The 18,883-nt window shown below is 45.1% G+C and overlaps 1 protein-coding gene across 3 annotated transcripts in view; it reads left to right on the top strand.

The window, feature by feature from the left end:
* The window catches only part of LOC138799674 (torsin-1A-interacting protein 2-like), a 30,563-nt gene extending 12,739 nt beyond the window's left edge, over positions 1-17,824 (top strand). Inside the window, exons 6-22 of one of the 3 annotated variants that reach the window (XM_069981168.1) lie at positions 1,336-1,392; positions 3,530-3,634; positions 4,132-4,167; positions 4,247-4,288; positions 4,883-4,936; positions 5,939-5,980; positions 6,068-6,106; positions 7,775-7,825; positions 9,241-9,294; positions 9,844-9,888; positions 10,230-10,271; positions 12,590-12,640; positions 13,862-13,915; positions 14,016-14,063; positions 14,277-14,345; positions 14,438-14,485; positions 15,919-17,824. In XM_069981168.1, the coding sequence (XP_069837269.1) occupies positions 1,336-1,392; positions 3,530-3,634; positions 4,132-4,167; positions 4,247-4,288; positions 4,883-4,936; positions 5,939-5,980; positions 6,068-6,106; positions 7,775-7,825; positions 9,241-9,294; positions 9,844-9,888; positions 10,230-10,271; positions 12,590-12,640; positions 13,862-13,915; positions 14,016-14,063; positions 14,277-14,345; positions 14,438-14,485; positions 15,919-16,727 (1,646 nt within the window). In that variant the 3' untranslated portion in view covers positions 16,728-17,824. The remainder of the gene's footprint in view (positions 1-1,335; positions 1,393-3,529; positions 3,635-4,131; positions 4,168-4,246; positions 4,289-4,882; positions 4,937-5,938; positions 5,981-6,067; positions 6,107-7,774; positions 7,826-9,240; positions 9,295-9,843; positions 9,889-10,229; positions 10,272-12,589; positions 12,641-13,861; positions 13,916-14,015; positions 14,064-14,276; positions 14,346-14,437; positions 14,486-15,918) is intronic. The other 2 variants (XM_069981169.1, XM_069981170.1) reach the window with 2 other exon arrangements.
* The last annotated feature ends 1,059 nt before the right edge of the window (positions 17,825-18,883 follow it).

Below are 18,883 nucleotides of genomic sequence, written 5' to 3'. Positions count from 1 at the left end.
TACAGGGAGTAAAAGAGGCATTTCCAAGCTCTTGAATAACTTCAAGCTGGAATGTCCCCCCACACCCCATCCCTGCTTGATTGACACCTGGAAGCTGAGTCCCAAGCAGGATCAGGTTTGGGAGGGGGAGCACAGACTGATATATGTAAGGTACCATGTGTCTCCTTGACCTAACAGTTTCAGCAGTTTGGAATGTAAATTCGCTTTGAGGGTAGAAGCACACACACCGAATCAGATTCCCTTTGAGGGTAGAAACACACAGTGCTCTGCTGCAGCGCACTGATTGGCTGAGCGGGATGTGCAGACGCCGTGGAGCAGGTACGGTATGCTCTGCCAGTGGGGGATTAAGGGGCTTGTCAATCCCACTGTGAGTATGTAACCTCAATAAAAAAAAGTGACCGGCAAGGGATCCACAGCTCATTTTGCTGCGAATTCGCTGTGTGAAATCCACTGCGGATCCGGTGTGTGTGTGTGTGTGTGTGTATTTCTGTTCAGCTGTTAATACCACTGTACATCAGCTATGCTATATGATCTCCATGTGTCCCCACCGATAGGATTATTTTTTTGTGACAAATCCTCTTTCCTATTGAAGATCAAGTTTGACCAGAAATATACTAATGCTGCATGAAAGAAAGGTAGTCATGGATCTGCAGTACACATGCTCGACCAACTCCCTATTTAGACAGAGCACACATGATTTTCTTGTAACCTGTGTGGGTCCCAGCCGTCGGACCTCATCAATCAGACACTTATCTTTTCCACGAAAGTCTTATTGATTTCCTATTCTTTGGATCTACCATGGATATTTAAGGATTTCAACCCTGGCAATCAGCTAGGTGAGGGGCAATGGAACCCCTTCAATTACAGGTTATTAGAGGTACAGTGCCATATGAATTGTGGCTGTACATGGTACTATGGCTTGTAGTCAGGATCACTTGACTTAAACTGAGCTGCAGTACCCCACATAGCCGCACCATACAGCTAAGAAGAGAGCATCAGTGTTACCATCTTTAGAACCCCCTTAAAGGAGCTGAATTGGCACATAATTTATAGGCCTAGGGCTGTAATACAGGGTGGATACTCCATCTAAGACCCTGCACTAATATGTTTTATATGGTCACCATTTATCTTGTGCACCATTGATGCTACTATTTTTGTATGTGGCCATCCTATTCTGAGGCTCAGGCTCCTGATTCTGCATGAAGACGACAGGGCAGAAAAGTCATCTATCTGAAAGAATCTGTGCTTTATAGAATATATTCATATAGAATAAAACCATTATTTTCTGAGGAATAATTGATGCTGAATAAATGTCTCTATTTTTCTTTTAAAAAGATAGCACAGTAGAGCCCAGCGTCAGAAGTAAATCCACGCGGAAAGCCGCCAAGCCTGGTAAGTGTGAACAGTCCAACAGGTCATGACCACATTTATGGCCTTTATTTAACATATGCCCTGAGAAATGCTCCCAACATTATATACATTGAATGGAGATGCCTGACAGTGACCTCAATTCATCCAATGTATACGGCATGAGCTTATCCTTCATGTTCAGTGTGCTCCCTAAGCAGGAGAGGTTTTCTATGGGGATTTGCTACTGCTCTGGACAGTTCCTTATACACGTGCAGGAACACCCCTCTTCCTGCAGGACATGCGCTGGGGCCTCCCGCTGAGGGTAGAAGTAGGTGGTAGTACTGGGTAGGACCTGGGTAGCCAGTTGCCAGATGTGAGGTCACGGTATTGGCATGAGGGGAGCTGACTAACCCACGGGAACCTGACCATGCGGGGCCCAGGCAATTCCTTGTTGTCCCTAGTCAAGGCACCAATAACTAGACCAATGCCAGGGTTCAGAAACAACAGTAGTTGTGCGTTTATTGTAATGGTGGTAACCAATAGCAAAAGTCTCTCTGGATGCAACCAGGATGAAAGCAGACTTGAATATAACTTGAGTGTAACTGAGCAATGGGTGATGCTGCACAGGGGCGAATTAACTTTACCATAGGCCCCGGGCTGTTCACCAAGCCTGGCCCCCCCCCCCCCCCCCCCCCTACTGTAACTATGTCAGCACTAGCCTGGCGTTCATAGTACAGGGCAGATAATGTAATGATGTCCTGATTTGTGCAAAATTGCCAAAAAGTGATTTTTTTTTTGCAAATCATGGCGGAAGTGTAGCCAGGAGACAGTACACCACTGAAAGTATAAGTCTTTTTGGGTGGTCATGGGCCCCCCAGGAGCTCAGGGCCCCGGGCTGGCGCCCCGATCGCCCCTACTATAGTCCACTACTGATGCTGCAATAGGCTGTGATGGTAGGTGTTATTTGAAGTAAGGAGACTGAATGATGGGAGTAGTAGTGTCGGAGATATGATACTGGGCGGAATGGATTAAACTGAATACTTGCTGTTGATGATAATAGATGAGAAGAGTAATGATTTAAGAACGACACCCAGATCTTTGCTGAAGATGAGAATCTTAGAGAATCTTGAGAGTGAGAAAGGTCCTGACTGGACCGGAGTACTGTCTCTAGAACAGGGGAGCGAATCACCCTGAGCTGCGGCCTTGCTTGTAAGCAGCAGAGCATGTTCTTCCTCCTGAAGGTGGAGGAGAGAACAACACAACCTTCTCCCTTGAGGGTAGAGAGAAGACCACCGAGGTAGACAGGAAGTGACATAGCATCCCCAGCCAAAGCTCGACGGCTATTGGGGTTACTATGGCAGCCGAGGAATAGTCACAGGGCACCAAGCCCATTGCATCATCACACCATTAGAATACAGGCAAAATGAATATGCATAAGGAAATAAATAAAATATTAGACCTGAATACTGACGGGGGTGACATAATACAAACAGTTTGCAGTGGGACCATTTTTCCAGAACAGGAATAATTAGGAAACATACAAATAAGAACAAATCCTCTGTTCTGGGACACTGCAGACATACAGCAGCTAATAATAATACTGGGAGGCTTAAAGCTTTTTGGTTTTTTTTTTGTTTTGTTTTTTAGATACAAGTAATTTATAAATCTCTTTAGTTTTTTTGGCACTAGTTGATTAAAAACAATAATATTTTTTCAAGATTATCCCTTTAAGACGTGAATTCATCTACCACTTGATCAAAGAATGCTGGTTCCTGCCAAACCTGGATACCCCTATGCTGTAGGACCACCGTGATTGCTGATCTTAATGCTTCCATCAGGACTGGAACTGATCCAGTCTTAGGGCCAGTTCACACTGAGCAAAAGCGGTGGAATTGTCAATTCTTGACAGGAGGCTCGCGAGCCCTCCCATAGAAACACTGTGTCACAGGCGGGATTCTCTCTCTCCGCCGCTTTTGCTCCATGTGAACTGGCCCTTAATGTCAGCCAGCGACTAATATATATAGTGGAAAAATATATTACAAGTAAATAAAATAATAAAAACAGAACCTGTATACCTTTCCATATAGATTCAAAAAAATGCTTCTCCTCCGTGCCCAGAGTCTACATACACACAACGTCATGCAGTGTGGGAGATTTAAGGTTTGTTCTTCTCTTACAGTCGATCCTGACATGGATGACAACTCTGATGATGGCTCAGATTACAATAATAGTGGGAGTAGCGAAACATCTGAACATGACAGACAGTCCTATGTTCCTCCAGCAAGTAAGTGGATAGGAAGTGATGACTATGACAAATGTTTCATGCTCAGGTATAGTTTTAGGATTCTTTGACTTCTGAGTGAAATCAGATTGAAAATCTAATAATAAGAATCCAGTTTTGTCAGATCCAGCAGTGACCTGCAACTCATTGGGGTAAAGAACAACACTCATCATCACCTATTTGAGACCCTCACAAGAATGGGGGGCCCATGTGCCCCTTGTAAGTCACGATGTGGTTTAACTTGTGTGCTGCTGCACCATTCATCTCTATAGGCCTGATAGCTGAGCGTGTACTTGCCTATCCTTATCAGGCCCATAGAGCTAAATGTCTGACCGCTTCTCTATTCAACCAGGAGGGCACGGGACCGCTGGTCTTGTGATCGGCATGTAAGTGATGAGTTTTGTTTGTGGAAGAACCCCTTCAACCACATGATCAGCCTATATATAGGGTTTGTTTCTAGTCTGTTTTATATTTTATTTTTTCCTTTCTTTTAAAAACAGGAAGTTCAGTAAGACAGCCGTCTCCGCTCCCTACAGGTATGTGTATATTGTTTTATAACACATAAGTCCATAAAGTGAAACCCAAAGGTAATAATTCTCTGGTGTTTACCTGCAGATTACTCCGTTTCTTTCCTCACGAGACCTCCCATTTCTGCTGGTAAGTGCATATGGCTTTTTCATTGCTGAACCCACTGCAACACTTTTTTTTTTCAGCACCTTGTAAATTACCCAGATTGTTTCTTTTGCATCGTCTTTAAAGGGAACCTGTCACCCCCCGTGCCGGGGTGACAGGCTCCCGACCCCCCGTTAGAGCCCCCTATACTCACCTGATCCTGCCGGGTCCCGCTTCTGGATCCGGTCGGGTGACGGAGATCTCAGCCGCTGCAGCCCGGCGCGCGCGCTGAGAGATGAGTCCAACGCTCATAGAGAATGACAGGAGAGTCCAGCGCTCCGTCATTCTCTATGAGCGTTGGACTCATCTCTCAGCGCGTGCCGGGCTGCAGCGGCTGAGATCTCCGTCACCTGACCGGATCCAGAAGCGGGACCCGGCGGGATCAGGTGAGTATAGGGGGGTCGGGAGCCTGTCACCCCGGCACGGGGGGGTGACCGGTTCCCTTTAAGAGAAAAGGGAACAGCACCTTAAATATAAGCTAGGTACACAGGCAGGTTATCGCATTTCTATGCCTATATGTATACCTGAGCTATTACATGTTCTTATCCAAAGATTTTTATTGTGTTGATTAACCTGCAGGTGTGACAAGAAAGCAGTCATCCTATGCTAGTCAGTACACCGGGTATACTAGAGGTAGGTGGGTTCTACTTTTTATCTTGATGATTATAAACTCAATCTGTCAATACATTTCACATAGCTGTCAGATGAACACTGGATTCTTCCCTCCCTGCCGTCCGCTGTTGGGGGAGTCAGGAGACCACCATACACATTAGATGGTTGGCCAGTCCTAAAGACATCGGCAAGAATTCTTACTTATCCACCTCTTGGTGCGACCCTGAACATTGTGTCACTTGGTGTTGTATATACTTCCCTCCAGACGCCTGAGAAGCTTTCCTATACTTCACCAGGCCCTGCAAGTTTTGCATGTACATAACACTATAATAAATACACAGCCTTCTAGAACATGTCCTGGAAAGATATAGAAAAGGTCTCTGATACCTATTGAAAAGTCTTTCAAAATTAAATTAAAGGTAAACTATCAGCTGTTTAGATGAATCTAGCCTGCTCTAGCCCCTGTAGCACCTGGGACACTGAGGAGGAACATATGTGTCTTACCTTCCTCCTGGGTCTCTCGCTGCAGCCTACCCCTCCCATGGAGAACATTGGAACACTCAGCCATGCTGAATGTTCCTGTGTATGGGAAGGACAGGTGCGGCTAAAAGAGTTCAGTTCCCTATAAAATTTAATATAGTGTAACTCAGCACCAGGTAGGGGGTTAAAAGCACCTTCATAGCCATGCCTGCAGTTTTTTTTTTGTAATATATACAAATAGGCAGCAAGTGCCCACAGGGCAGAGCCGACTAGCTCAAGTGCCCACAGGGCAGGGTCAACTAGTTCGAGTGCCCACAGGGCAGAGCCAATCATCTCACAGAGTGTGACTAATCCCTTCAGGTGCCCAGCATTTCTTGGCAGGAATAGAGGATGGAAATGTTGCACACTTGAACATATGATTCCTGCATTGTGGGCATTAAGGTGGTTGACAAATAAAAGGGGTGCCTTTGGATTACAATGTGTAAAACCAGTGACAGATTCTCTTTGATTCTCTTTATTCAATTGATTATCTTTTTGCACAAGATAAAGCCAAGTCACAGTACTATAAAGAAGAAGCCTGGAGAGGTACATATTCTTCTGTGCATCTAATATCCATACACCTTATAGCTCCTGTGTAACTTCATTTATACTTTCATGTAATTGTAATTGCAGATAATACAAAGACAGGGCAGTCGCAGTCTAGTTCTGAAGGTATGAGTATATGTTTTCATAGTGCAGCCACAGCTCTAGGACTGCTCTACACATACTCCTATGTAATCCTATGCTCTACACATTCTCCCATTTAAAGGGGTATTCCGCCCAAGAGCTAAAAAAAATGAAATGCCCCCAAACCTAGCTGGTCTTACTCACCAAGTCCCCCTGAGTATTTTGAACCGTCTCCCGTCCTTCTATCTGCTGCCGTTCCGAGTTACACGTTTTTCTAAAAGATGGTCTATGCAAGAAAGGAAACTACATTTCCCATCATGCAATGCTTTTGCCTGATGATGATGATGATGTAGTAGAGCGGAGATGGCGATGTTGATGTAGTAGAGCGGAGATGGCGATGTAGCAGAGCAAAGATGGCGATGTAGCAGAGCGGAGATGGCGATGTAGCAGAGCGGAGATGGCGATGTAGCAGAGCTGAGATGGCGATGTAGCAGAGTGTAGATGGCGATGTAGGAGTGCTGAGATGGCAATGGTGATGTAGCAGAGCTGAGATGGCGATGTAGCAGAGTGTAGATGGCGATGTAGCAGTGCTGAGATGGCGATGTAGCAGAGCGGAGATGGCAATGGCGATGTAGCAGTGCTGAGATGGTGATGATGCAGCAGGAGAGGAGCACTGTGGGCGTCCAGGGGTGAGGGGGCTGCAGGTGGCCGCAGGGGGGGTGGGACTGGGGGGCCGCATACACAGGAGTGCCGTGTGCTGCAGGCGGCCACCGGGACAGCCGGGAGGGGGGTGCACAGAGTGTCTTTGTGTGTGCGGCCACGGTGCGGGCGTCGGGTGAGCTGCGGGGAGATGACACGGACCGCGGGCGGCCACCAGAAGACCTGCGGGGCTGCACTGAAAGGAGCGGCGCGGGCGGATGCTGGATGAGTTGCGGGGGGGTTTACAGACCGCGGGCGGCCACTGGTAGTGAAGCGGCGCGAGCGCCGGGTGAGCTGCGGGGGGACAGCACAGACCGTGGGCACGGGAGACCTAAGGGAGCTACACTGAGTGAAGCGGGGCGGCGGACGCGCCGGGTGAGCTGCAGGGGGACTGCACAGACCGCGGGCACGGGAGACGTGGGGGGCTGCACTGAAAGGTGGGCGGACGCCGGGTGAATTGCGGAGGGTTTACAGACCGTAGGCACCGGCGGCCACTGGGAGACCTGGGGGGCTCCACTGAAAGGAGCGCAGCGGGCGGCCACCGGGTAAGCTGGGGGGGGGGGATACATATTGCTGGTGAGCTCCAGGGCGAGAGGGGGGGGGGGGGGCACACAGTGTTATGAGATCAGGGGGGTTGGGTGAATGGGGTTACACAGTTGGGGTGGCTGCTGTCAGAGACTCCGACAGAGATCAGCTGCAGCTGTCACTGTCTCACTGTCCTCCCTCGCTTCAGTGAGACTGGTTAGAAGCGCTAACCCGGCCCATTGAAGAGACTGAGGACACGTGATGCCGACACGGAGGTTGGGGGCTAGGAGCAGGGAGCGTGTCGGGTTGGACTGAGATGTGATGATTCTATGCAATCCCTGGAGGTGAACGCATCTAGATAACGGCAAAACTGTGCAGAATCCATAATAACTTGATATTGGAAAGATGGAAAGCTACGGGTGGGCAGTGTATTAATGCAAAAATAATTTTGGGGGGAATACCCCTTTAATGTTGCATTTTATCTTCCAGATGATAAAGAAGAAACCTCTTATCATCTGAAGCCAGAAGCTACTAGGAAAGGTTTGTGCATTCTCTGGGTGCAATATACATGGGGGATAGGAGATATATCTAACTGCTTAATGATCGACTATCAGTTATTGAAGGTGTATTCGGACCTTTGTGTTGACCACAAATAAATAAAACTAGCGGCATACAATAATTCCATACTGACCCTGTTTTCAGACCACTTGTTTTTTTTCTCTGTAAGTGGCTCTGTTCCTCCAGTACGTCCCCCTCCCCCTGTAAACTGGTCCTAACTGGAGAAGAGTGCGCCCCTTCTGTCCTAAGTTACGCCCATTTTTCCACAAGTAACTGCCTAATCTGTTCATACTGACAGCCACACATTGCTGAGCTTTTGCAGCTCACTGGAACACGCCATGGGGTTTATCTACTAATTTGCAAAAATCTTCTAAAACTTATATCTCACTACTGGAGCTAGACCTATTTGTCCTTAAAGTGACACTGTCACCTCCTTTTTGCATTCTGACATCTCTACACAGGTGTAAAGGGTAAATTTAGCGGTTTTCATACCTTATTATATATCCTAAATCATGGTGCTTGTTCAAGTAAAAAGTAATCTTTTATCAACTGTAGATTGTGTTAAGTGGGCGGGGCCTCACTGCATTTGCACCACTTAGCCCCACCCACAACACCACAGTTGGCCCCGCCCCCTCGCCAGCCATTGGAACAGGCTGGCCTAAAGGTCTAGACCCCACCCCCTTTAAGTCGGGGCAATGGGTGTCAAGGGGGCGGTGCCAACAGTGGCATTGTGGGCGGAGCTAAGTGGCACTTGAACAAACACCATGACGTATGATATGAAATAAGGTATGAAAAACGCTTAATTTACCCTTTACACCAGTGTAGAGATGTCAGAATGCACAAAAGGGGGTGACAGTGTCACTTTAAGGGAAAATCCCTTTAAGCTGCTGTAAAGCCGCTACTCGTGGAAGCCAATGAGTTTGCTGATCTTTTTTTAAAAATAATAGTTAAAATCTGATTGGCTGCTGTGAGCAACAACACTTTCTTTTACCCCAGTTTGAATACACCTTCAGCCTCTGCTGTATTAGGCCTTATTGACATGTCCCGTAAAATTGTCTGGGGTCGCAGATCCACAACCATGGACAGTTTTAGGGCCTATTAAATCCTGTGTGCGTATTCACACTATCAGTGCCACCCCTATGGGATGCCTCTCCTTGCTCCCGTATCTCCCTTCTTCCCCACTCCCATCTCTCCCCGCTCCTGTCAGCCCCCCAAATCCACCCGCGGACAACACCAGTGCCTCCCAAACCCCAACCCAGCGCATCCAAAAGGATGCAATCAACAGACGTGCAGTGTTTTTCACAGAGCAGACAAAATCACCCTCCTTGAAAAACGCTGGACATGTGAATGAGGCCTTATACTTTGTCCGGCTGACTAACTTCTATTGTGTTCCCCAGATGAATTAAAGGAAATATCATATAAGGAAGAGAAACGAACACTGAGAAGTACAAGTATGTTTATGTGTAATATATGTAAATCCAGAACTTGCGTTTCTTCTTATCTTTGTTTTTGCAACTTCTTATTTTTTTTGTATGGGATTAATAATCCATCCTGCTGATCCTTGTTTGCTGATCTTCATCCATGACACATGACTTCAGCAGACAATCACAGGCTGCAGGGTGACATAAGGGCGACCACTGCGGCCAAGTGAGTGACTGCCTCTGTCTATGTGCCCAGATCTTATGTCATCTATATAGGGTTGTATACAAAGACCAGTCGAGGACCATATAACTATCAGTGGGGAGTACCAAGGAATCTGACGGCTGTGTGATACAGTTTGTTAGATTTTTTTTATTTATTTTTGTGGGTAGAAAGGAAAAGGATAGTTTTTACTGAGCCGAATGGCTTTGTGCTGCCACTGACGGTATCCAGCTCCATATTCCCTGGCAGCCATCACTGTATGCTCCTACAGGGATGATATTTTGGTGCATGTGTGGGGTATCAGTAGTTGATGTTGTTTTCTGCATATTTCTTATATATTGGCTTCTCCATTTATACAGGGATACAGTCTGACCGGTCTGGCACACGTGGTGGCTTTTCTGATGGTATGTGAGTCCACTAAAGCATTACTGTCACATTACATGTCAGAGGTTTTGATAGGTGGTGAGACCCCCAGTAATGGCTAGATACAACCTAATGGAGCATGCTGCCGTGCGCTTCTCCCTGGCTTGCCACATGATAAAGGTGGGCTCCCAAGTCAGTTTGAGCAGTGATCTGTGGAGTGAAGCACACAGCTTATGCACTTTTTCCAGCTATACCTAATGATTAGTGGGGGTTTCACTACTGACTCCGACCAGTGAAAACTTTTGACATGTGACAAAGTTTCAACCAAATAAGTGTTTATTGTATAGAAAAACTGCTGACATTATTGTCTTTTGTGTCATAGCTGATGAAGAAGAGGAGAGAACTTACTATCAACCCAAGAGAGGTACATGGAAAAAGATCATATTTTTAGTGTTTAATATATACAGGCGGAGATAGACACGCACAGACTGATGACTACTCCAGTATTGGACCTGTCTGTGCGTGTACAGTACGATTTTTATGGCCTCACGACCATTGGCTGAAACCAATCACATGACATCATTGGGCATGCCTTCTCTTAGGCTGGGTTCACACTACCTTTTTGCAATCTGTTTTTTGCAAAAAAAAATGATGAAAAAAAACGATGCGACTGTGTGCATCCGTTTTGATCCGTTTTTCCATTGACTTCCATTATTAAAAAAAACCAAACGGATCCTTTTTTTGACTGACACAAAAATGAGGTCGACCACGTTTTTGTGTCCGTCAAAAAACAGATTGCAAGAATGTAGTGTGAACCCAGCCTGGCTCTGGCTTGGTTCTGCGACTTTGGAGTTGCTGGACCTTTTAGTTGCCTTCCCCTGTAGGCGCTGGCTTTACAATGGTGGTGGTCGCCAACTGCAACTGTGCCATTGTTAGCGTAGGAACTTGTGTATATCAGAAGAACTGCACGTGGTACGTGAGGCAATATTGTTTGATCAAATGATATACTAACTTTTTTGGTTTTTAATTTAGCTGAGAAGCTTTAGTATTAAATATGGGTGAGATGTGCAGTCATTTTCTCGTCCTTCAGGCTTGGACCTTTTTTAATATATTTCTCTTTATGCATATAAAACAATCATATCCATGCCTGTCTGCAATCTCTCTGTGTCCTTCACTGACTGCAGAGCCTCCACTTCAGAGACAGCCTGCCCAGCCAATCACTGAGTAAGATGGGACAGCCCCGCAGCCAGTGATTGGTGCTGGGCTTCTCCATATGGCATTTTAGTGGAGCCAGTTCTGGTTTTGTGTATTGGTTAAAATAATTTATTAATTTCCTTTGAATCCACCCACTTCTCCATGATTCTAGTTCACCCCAGCGTGCGACACCAGGGGGATGTAAGGTGGACAAATGGTCAGTGATTGGCTTCTCCTTCCTCTATGCAGGGATGTAAACATGTGCCAGCAGGGAACCACAGAAGCATCACAGGGAGACTTATTTTATGAAGTTAAAGCGAACCAATCACTAAAGCCCTGCCTTACCATGTGTTTTGGTCCTTCTGTAAAAAATTTAGCTGCTGAAATGTAGTCTTTTATTCTGGCGTGCAAGACCGGGGGAGAGCTGAGGACTAGTCATCTGGGCTGTGATTAGTCACGGCTCTCTGCCTGTCAAAGCACTCTGCAGGATGATTGACAGGAAAAGAGGCTTCTAACCGGCCTGTTTTTCTGTCGATCATCCTGCAGAGCGCTGAGACTAATCACGGCCCAGATGACTAGCTCCCTGCTCCCTGCCTGTCTCACGCCAGAATAAAAGACTAAGGGCCCTATTACACGAAGCGATAATCGGCCAATTCTTGTAATAAAGAGAACGATCAGTCGATGAAACGATCATCAGCCAGTCGTTTGTTTTTTTAGGTTCAGAATTAAAATCATCGGGTGCTGACTGCACATCACTACGTGTAATAGCGATGCGCGGCCGACGACTGATGATTATAGTGTAAAGTAATAAACTCGCCTTACCGCATTCCCGGGTGTCCTCTGGGGCCTTCCATGCTGTGTGCTGCTCTGCCTCTGCTTCGGTCTTTGCCGCTCAGCCAATCACTGGCCACGGCCATCGCTAAAGATGTCCATGCGGCCCCTGCTGCCTGATAATTGGCCCATGTAATAGCTCAGTAAACGAGCGCCAATCTAGCAGATGAGTGCTCGTTTACTGTTTATTATCGGGCCGTGTAATAGGACCCTAATGGTGCGTTTACACAGGCAGATTTATCTGACAGATTTTTGAAGCCAAAGCCAGGAACAGACCATAAACAGGGAAGGGGTCATAAAGGAAAGACTAAGATTTCTCCTCTTTTCAAATCCATTCCTGGCTTTGGCTTCCAAAATCTGTCAGATAAATCTGCCTGTGTAAACGCACCATTAGATTCAGCAGCTAACGTTTCTACAGAAGACCCAGAACACATGTTAAGGCAGCATTTTAGCACATCTTCCAGGTGCTGCTAGTAGATTTACCCAGAAAATCGGCGTGATTGGTTCGCTTTAAATAGGAAAATCTGCACCAAATCATTTCAGTCCTGGATGAACATACAAACCGGTTGATTTTGTTTCTGTAAAGCTTCAAATGCAGCTACTTGTATCTACATTGTATAGGATTGTATGTTCATGCTGCTTTGTCATATGTAAAGTCTTTCAGTTATCACCCAGTGAAATGCTGCTGAACATTGCATGCTTCCCTATAATTCACAGATCGCGGAGAGGGGTCATTCGCCTATCCACGCCATCAACAAAAACCCAAAGGTACAAGGAGAGGTTCGTGTGTGTGTGTGTGTGTGTGTGTGTGTGTGCGCAGTGCTTAGCTCCTGGATTCTGTCAGTAGTAGCTCTGTACACGTTTTTCAGCGTCGGATGCGTTGCACTATTGTGTGTGTGTGTGTGTATGTGTGGGGGGTGTCACATAAGAGGTTGGTGGTATAATCATTCTTACATCTGCCTTAAAAAAAATCAATGCCATGAAGCTTGTGGCAGGGCAGAGTTTTTCAGCAGATTTTAATGCCACATGAGATTTGGTGTCAGCACAGCATTGGCGAATAATTTGCACTATGTGTGCAAATGGGCTGTGTGCTGGGTGTACACCTTCCCCATCAATAAGATGCATCACTGTATCACTGACTTTATTACCTATATATGAAAGAGGGTTCTAACCTCCTTTAGTTAATTTTAACCCGCTCCTCCAAGAAGAGAGTGAGAAACAGAGCAGACTAAAGGCCTTATTCCACGGGTCGTTTAGAGGAGCAATATCGTTCGTATTCGGCCGATAACGGCCGCTACGAACGATATTCGTCCCGTGGAATAGAGTGCAACGATCAGCCGACATCGTTCATGTCGGCTGATCGTTGCAGTCACTTGTTTTTCAACATGTTGAAAAACAAGCGACTGATATAGCAGCGATCTGCTGCCGTCGCTCCGTTGAATAGGAGCATCGGCAGCAGGCGCTGCTGTATCCTATGGGCTGCCCGGACGATCAGCGATCCCCCGGGCAGCCCCCCCGCAGCTCCCCGCCGCCCCCTCCCGCACTCACCCGCTCGCTGCAGCCGCGTTGAATAGCGGCGGCAGCGAGCGGGGAACGAGGAGCAAACGAGCGCTAATAGCGCTCGTTTGCTCCTTCAAACGACTCGTGGAATAGGGGCATAACTCTTGTTACCACCAGTTATTGGGTCACTCAGGGTACCTGCCTCTTCACCTTGCCCCCCACTTTTATGACAGGGTGTCTGCTGTAGGTACTATAGGGGATTTCTTAGATGATGGTCCCACTAAGCCATGGCTACCAAGGGCAAGACTTATCTAATGTCTGTGACCCTCATTACTCTCTTGCCTATATTATCCCAATAAAGAGAAGAAACCACTCGATAGAGGATGATATTTTTGGTGTGTGTGTTTATCTGTATTTCTCTCGTAGTTCCCCTTCTTTTCTGTAAATTTACTAAATTAAAACTTAAATTTCTTCTCACTTTAACTGCAGAGAATACCATGACACAGCCCAACCAGTCTAGATTATATGTACATTCATCAGATGGTATGTGAGTCCTTTAAAAATGATTACATTATTACATTTATTAATAAACCCTGCTCCGACAAGTAGAAAAATGCCGCTCTTATTGTTTTTCATGTCTTAGATGATGCAGAAACTGTTACGAAGAAAAATCCGTATGAACAAATGAAAGGTACATGGAGACTATCACTTTTTTTTTTTTCATCTGGAAATAATACATCTGTTCTGAGACCCTGACAGATAATAGCCGAGGATAAACCGGTCCCCTTTAAATGTTTGTTTTATGACCTTCCGATAATCCTGAATATTCAAAAACCTGTCTGTAAGAATGTTACATTCTGTGTTCTTTACATTCTCTTTTATCATTACTGTTTTTTTTCCATAGACTTCCGGTCCGGACTTGGCGGAGGAGAGAAGATAAACCACTATTCAGAAAGAAACATTGGGCAGAAAGGTAACATGTTATTATATGTGTGATATATGAATGATGTCGCATGTCATCCGTATTATAGGTTATCTTATTCTACGTTCTGTTTCTTTTTGAAGCAAACATTGTAAAGAAACCTCCTACCAAGTCCTTTATCCATTGTGTTGGTATGTATACATTGTTATACCTAGAAATGGACAGTAACACTACTTTTAATTTGGAATGGTTAAATTTAGGGTATTAGGGCAATACAACTGTTAGTACCTTTTATTGCAACTCTATTCATTGTCTATGGTAGCTGAGGGTTGTACTGGCCTATAGCTATGGAATGGAATGGCAGCTTGTATGTGTGACTTGCTGCTCCATTCATAATGAAGGCTTGGAGCCCCATTCTGGAGATCACTGGGGACTGCAGTGGTTGGACACCACATTCTGACACTTATCCCCTATCCAGAATCAGTGAGGTATACTTACCTGTCTTGCTCCAGCCGACATTGCCGGATATCGGGCCACCTGTTGTTCGCCACTGTCTGTGTTTTGAAAACATCCAGTGAAATCTCGCTCTCTCCATAAAATAAATGGTTTGCATAGACAGTGTAGGATCTATGCTGACCGGCCATTTCCGGAAGGAGCGGGATATCACCGGATGTTTCTGAAGTACTGACAGCGGTGAGGAACGGGTGACCCAAGATACCGGAGCAGGACAGGTAAGTATACCTCACTGATATGTCTCCTGCATCCGCAAGTATCAAATTATCCCAGACAGTCCTTTTCAGGGATATGGGATCTCTGTGAGGTTCTGTGCCTTTATAACTGGTCGATTTAGGGCCCTATTCCACTGGACGATTATCGTTTGCATATCATTAACGATTAACGATCGCAAACGACCACTATTGCGAAAGACCTGAAAACGTTCACTCATTTCCATTGAACGATAATCGTTACTTATGATCGTAATTGCGATCGTTTTTTCTTCGCTATTTATTCGCTATTGCATTCGTATCTATTGCGAACGACCGAACGATGTCTTATTCAACGCGAACGATTTGCGAACGAGCAACGATAAAAATAGGTCCAGGTCTTATAAAGCGATCAACGATTTCTCGTTCGGTCGTTAATCGTTAACTGCATTTCAACCGAACGATTATCGTTTAGATTCGAACGATTTAACGATAATCTGAACGATAATCGTCCAGTGGAATAGGGCCCTTAGACTGAGCAGGTCACTGCCTAGACTTCTGAGAAACACGAAGAGAAGATACCAACCTATTGATGAAATAGACACAGACCGGCTGAGCTGGTCCCCATAACAAGCAATGACTTGTTGATCGATGCCTGTATAATGAGCCCTTACACAGCTTACTTATTGTGGCCTGTATAAAACATCCAATCAGCCAATGAACAGTCGTTCCTAATTCTTCTGCTAATCTCTCGCCCTTTTACAATTGGGAACGAGTATTCTTACGAATGCTCACTTAGCCAATAGTCGACCGGTGTAATGGGGGCCTTTAATTTTCTGATAAGGATGTAGAAATACTAGTTTACACATTATCAAAACTTGTGGCTTAGATATATTTTAACTTTTTTTTCTTCTCCCCAGGAACTTGTATGAAATATTTAGTTCTGACTCTTTTGCTATTCCTACTTGGTGGCTTAGCGGCTGTATTTTACACATCACCAGAGTCAGTCCTTGAGATGATAAATCAAGGCAAGTTAAAGTTTGTAGCCGGACCACAAGTGAAGAAAGATCTCACCGTTGACTTTGAAAACCTTACCAGAATTTTCACTAACCAGTCTCCAATCATGTGGAATAGAAGTAGACGTGTTCTAGAGCGCCACCTGGAAAAGTGGGATGGAAATACAGAGCCGGCCATAATCCTTCTCACAGGGGCCAAGGATGCAGAACAAACTCTGCTCTGTCTTGGCACACGGCTAGCAGATGTCTATTCCTCCTCCCTTAGTGGTGACAGAATAGTGATATCTGGATCAGATTGGGCATCTGGAAGCAATGAAAAGGTTAAAGAATTCATTGATGATCAACTAAGTGCAAGTTTCCAGGGTTCAGCTCGGGCAGCAGTGCTGAATCGCATAGAAATGCTACCCGCAGGGTCACTGCTGATTCTCTATAAGTATTGTGACCATGAAACGGCGGTGTATAAGAATGTGATGCTGCTGCTCACCGTGCTCCTTGATGACCCAACTCTGGATCAGGACATGCCGCTCACAGAGCTGGAGGAGAAAGTGAGGGCATTTCTAATCCAGAAACTAATAAATTCAAAGACCAAGCCCTCCCATGATGGGATGGATGAGGACAAGTTCAGCGGAGTCTGGAGCCGCATATCACATGTTGTGCTTCCCGTTTACTCTGAAAAAAATGTCATGGGGCAATGTTTAAAGAAGCCGAATTAAAACAATGAAAGAGTCAAAGAGTCCACAGCAGGGAAGAGCTTGGATACCCTGTATGTATACATGGCAGCTTTCCCCCAATTCAGATAAAAAAATAAAAAAAAGTTGCATTCATGTAATGCTGAATGGTGGATGCAGAAAGTCTAACCTACATGCTACTAAAGTGTTCCCATTATCAAAAAAAACAAACTTTTGACATGTACTTTTTAGATTCCCTCTGATTGGTAGAACCAGTAGAGAGAAGTGTGCAGCCAAGCTCTTACTCCTCTTTTTATCAGTTTGTCTTTTTGTTGTACAAAGCACTTGCAATGCTCCCGACTCTATGGAACAATCAGTGGGGGTCTAAGCAACACACTTGCCTTTCTGGATATCACATAGCACCAGCATTCCAAGGACAACCCTTTTATAATATGTAAATGTACATTACCATCTCAGACGGCTCCAATGAGGACTCTCACCGTTTATGGACAAATGCTGCTTCCAGCAAATTAAAATAAAAAAATCTCATTGATTTGGAACCTACAACTTGTTACTGCAGCTTGGGATCCCTCAGCTGCAAGCCTTTCTGGGAACACTCCTTTCTATAGAGCTCACATTGCTTTATATAACACACTGGCTGAAGCTACCACAATGGTAATGATCTGATAAATTACGGACACAGTGCGGTGGTGATACTACCAACATTATCACATTTTATCATTTCAATGGAGTCTCTGACAATGGTGGACAGATGATAACCCTTTATGACATTTTTCATTGGATAAATGAGCGGTGGGGTCTGGCCTCTGGGTTGGCCACCTATGTCTACAACTAAGGGACCCTAAGCCTTTTTTATTAGAACTAAGCAAGAAATACAACACACTTCCATTGTAGAACATATAGGTCCGGCACCTCGAATAAAGTAAAATCACAACGGGAAACAACATACACTTGGTTGATGCATTTCGGTGAACTTGCCTTGCTCAGAACCTGTAGTGTTACAAAGTTAGACTTCCCCTATTTATGAGGCACATATATGGGGATGTGTAACTTTAAGAGATGAGCGAACCTCGAGCATGCTCGAATCGATCCGAACCCGAGCGTTCGGCATTTGATTGGCGGTGGCTGCTGAAGTTGGATAAAGCCCTAAGGCTATGTGGAAAACATGGATATAGTCATTGGCTGTATCCATGTTTTCCAGACAACCTTAGAGCTTTATCCAAGTTCAGCAGCCCCCAACTAATCAAATACCGAACGTTCGGGTTCGGATCGACTCGAACCCGAACCCAGTTCACTCATCTCTAGTAACTTTGTAACACTAGAGGGTGTGGGCAAGGTGAGTGTGCCGAAATAAGTCATCCAAGGCTATGAAGTTGTGATTTTACTTCATTTGAGGTGCTGGGTGATATGTTCTCCATTCACCTAACTCTGTTCCGGGTTTTCTGAGCAGTGAATGGAAGGAAGGAGCAGGTGAGGTGACCGAACAAGTTTATTGGTAACAATGCTCCATTATTTTGACTCCCCCTTGTTGTGTGTATTTACTAGTCTACACAATATACCATTAGTCTTTTATTATGGGAAACCTGCTTGAATGGCAAACTCTTAACAGGTATAGTTCATCCATGCATCACAGTGATCCAATGGTAACTGACTAGCTGTCCAACAAGATAGTGGTGGGAGCACAGCAAATAAAGGCCATGTTCTGTACACTTTCATAACCCCCCTCCCCTACAAATGTAATTTTTTTATTAATTATAGTGCATGTTACATTGCATAAAAAATAAAGGGGGAGATTTATCAAGCCTGGTGAAAAGTGAAACTGGCTCAGTTGCCCCTAGCAACCAATTAGATTCCATCTTTCATTTCTCACAGACTCTTTGGAAAATGAAAGTTGGAATCTGATTGGTTGCTAGGGGCAACTGAGCCAGTTTCACTTTACACCATGTTTGATAAATCTCCCTCAAAGTGGTTTTTTTTTCTACCATTCAACTTAAAAGTTATAATTAAAATAAATAAAAACTAAGTTAAAATTATTCAATAAATGTACATGTCCACAAAGAGGGTACCATTAAAAAAAGTACTATTTGTTCTGTGAAAAGCAAACCCTCATACAGTCTTACAGAAAACAAAAACTGTGTGATGCTCTTAATGCACTGACACAACAATTCAGTAAAACATTT

Source organism: Dendropsophus ebraccatus, chromosome 8, assembly GCF_027789765.1.
Source record: "Dendropsophus ebraccatus isolate aDenEbr1 chromosome 8, aDenEbr1.pat, whole genome shotgun sequence".
NCBI lineage: Eukaryota > Metazoa > Chordata > Amphibia > Anura > Hylidae > Dendropsophus > Dendropsophus ebraccatus.
This window is presented reverse-complemented; position numbering and strand designations above follow the sequence as displayed.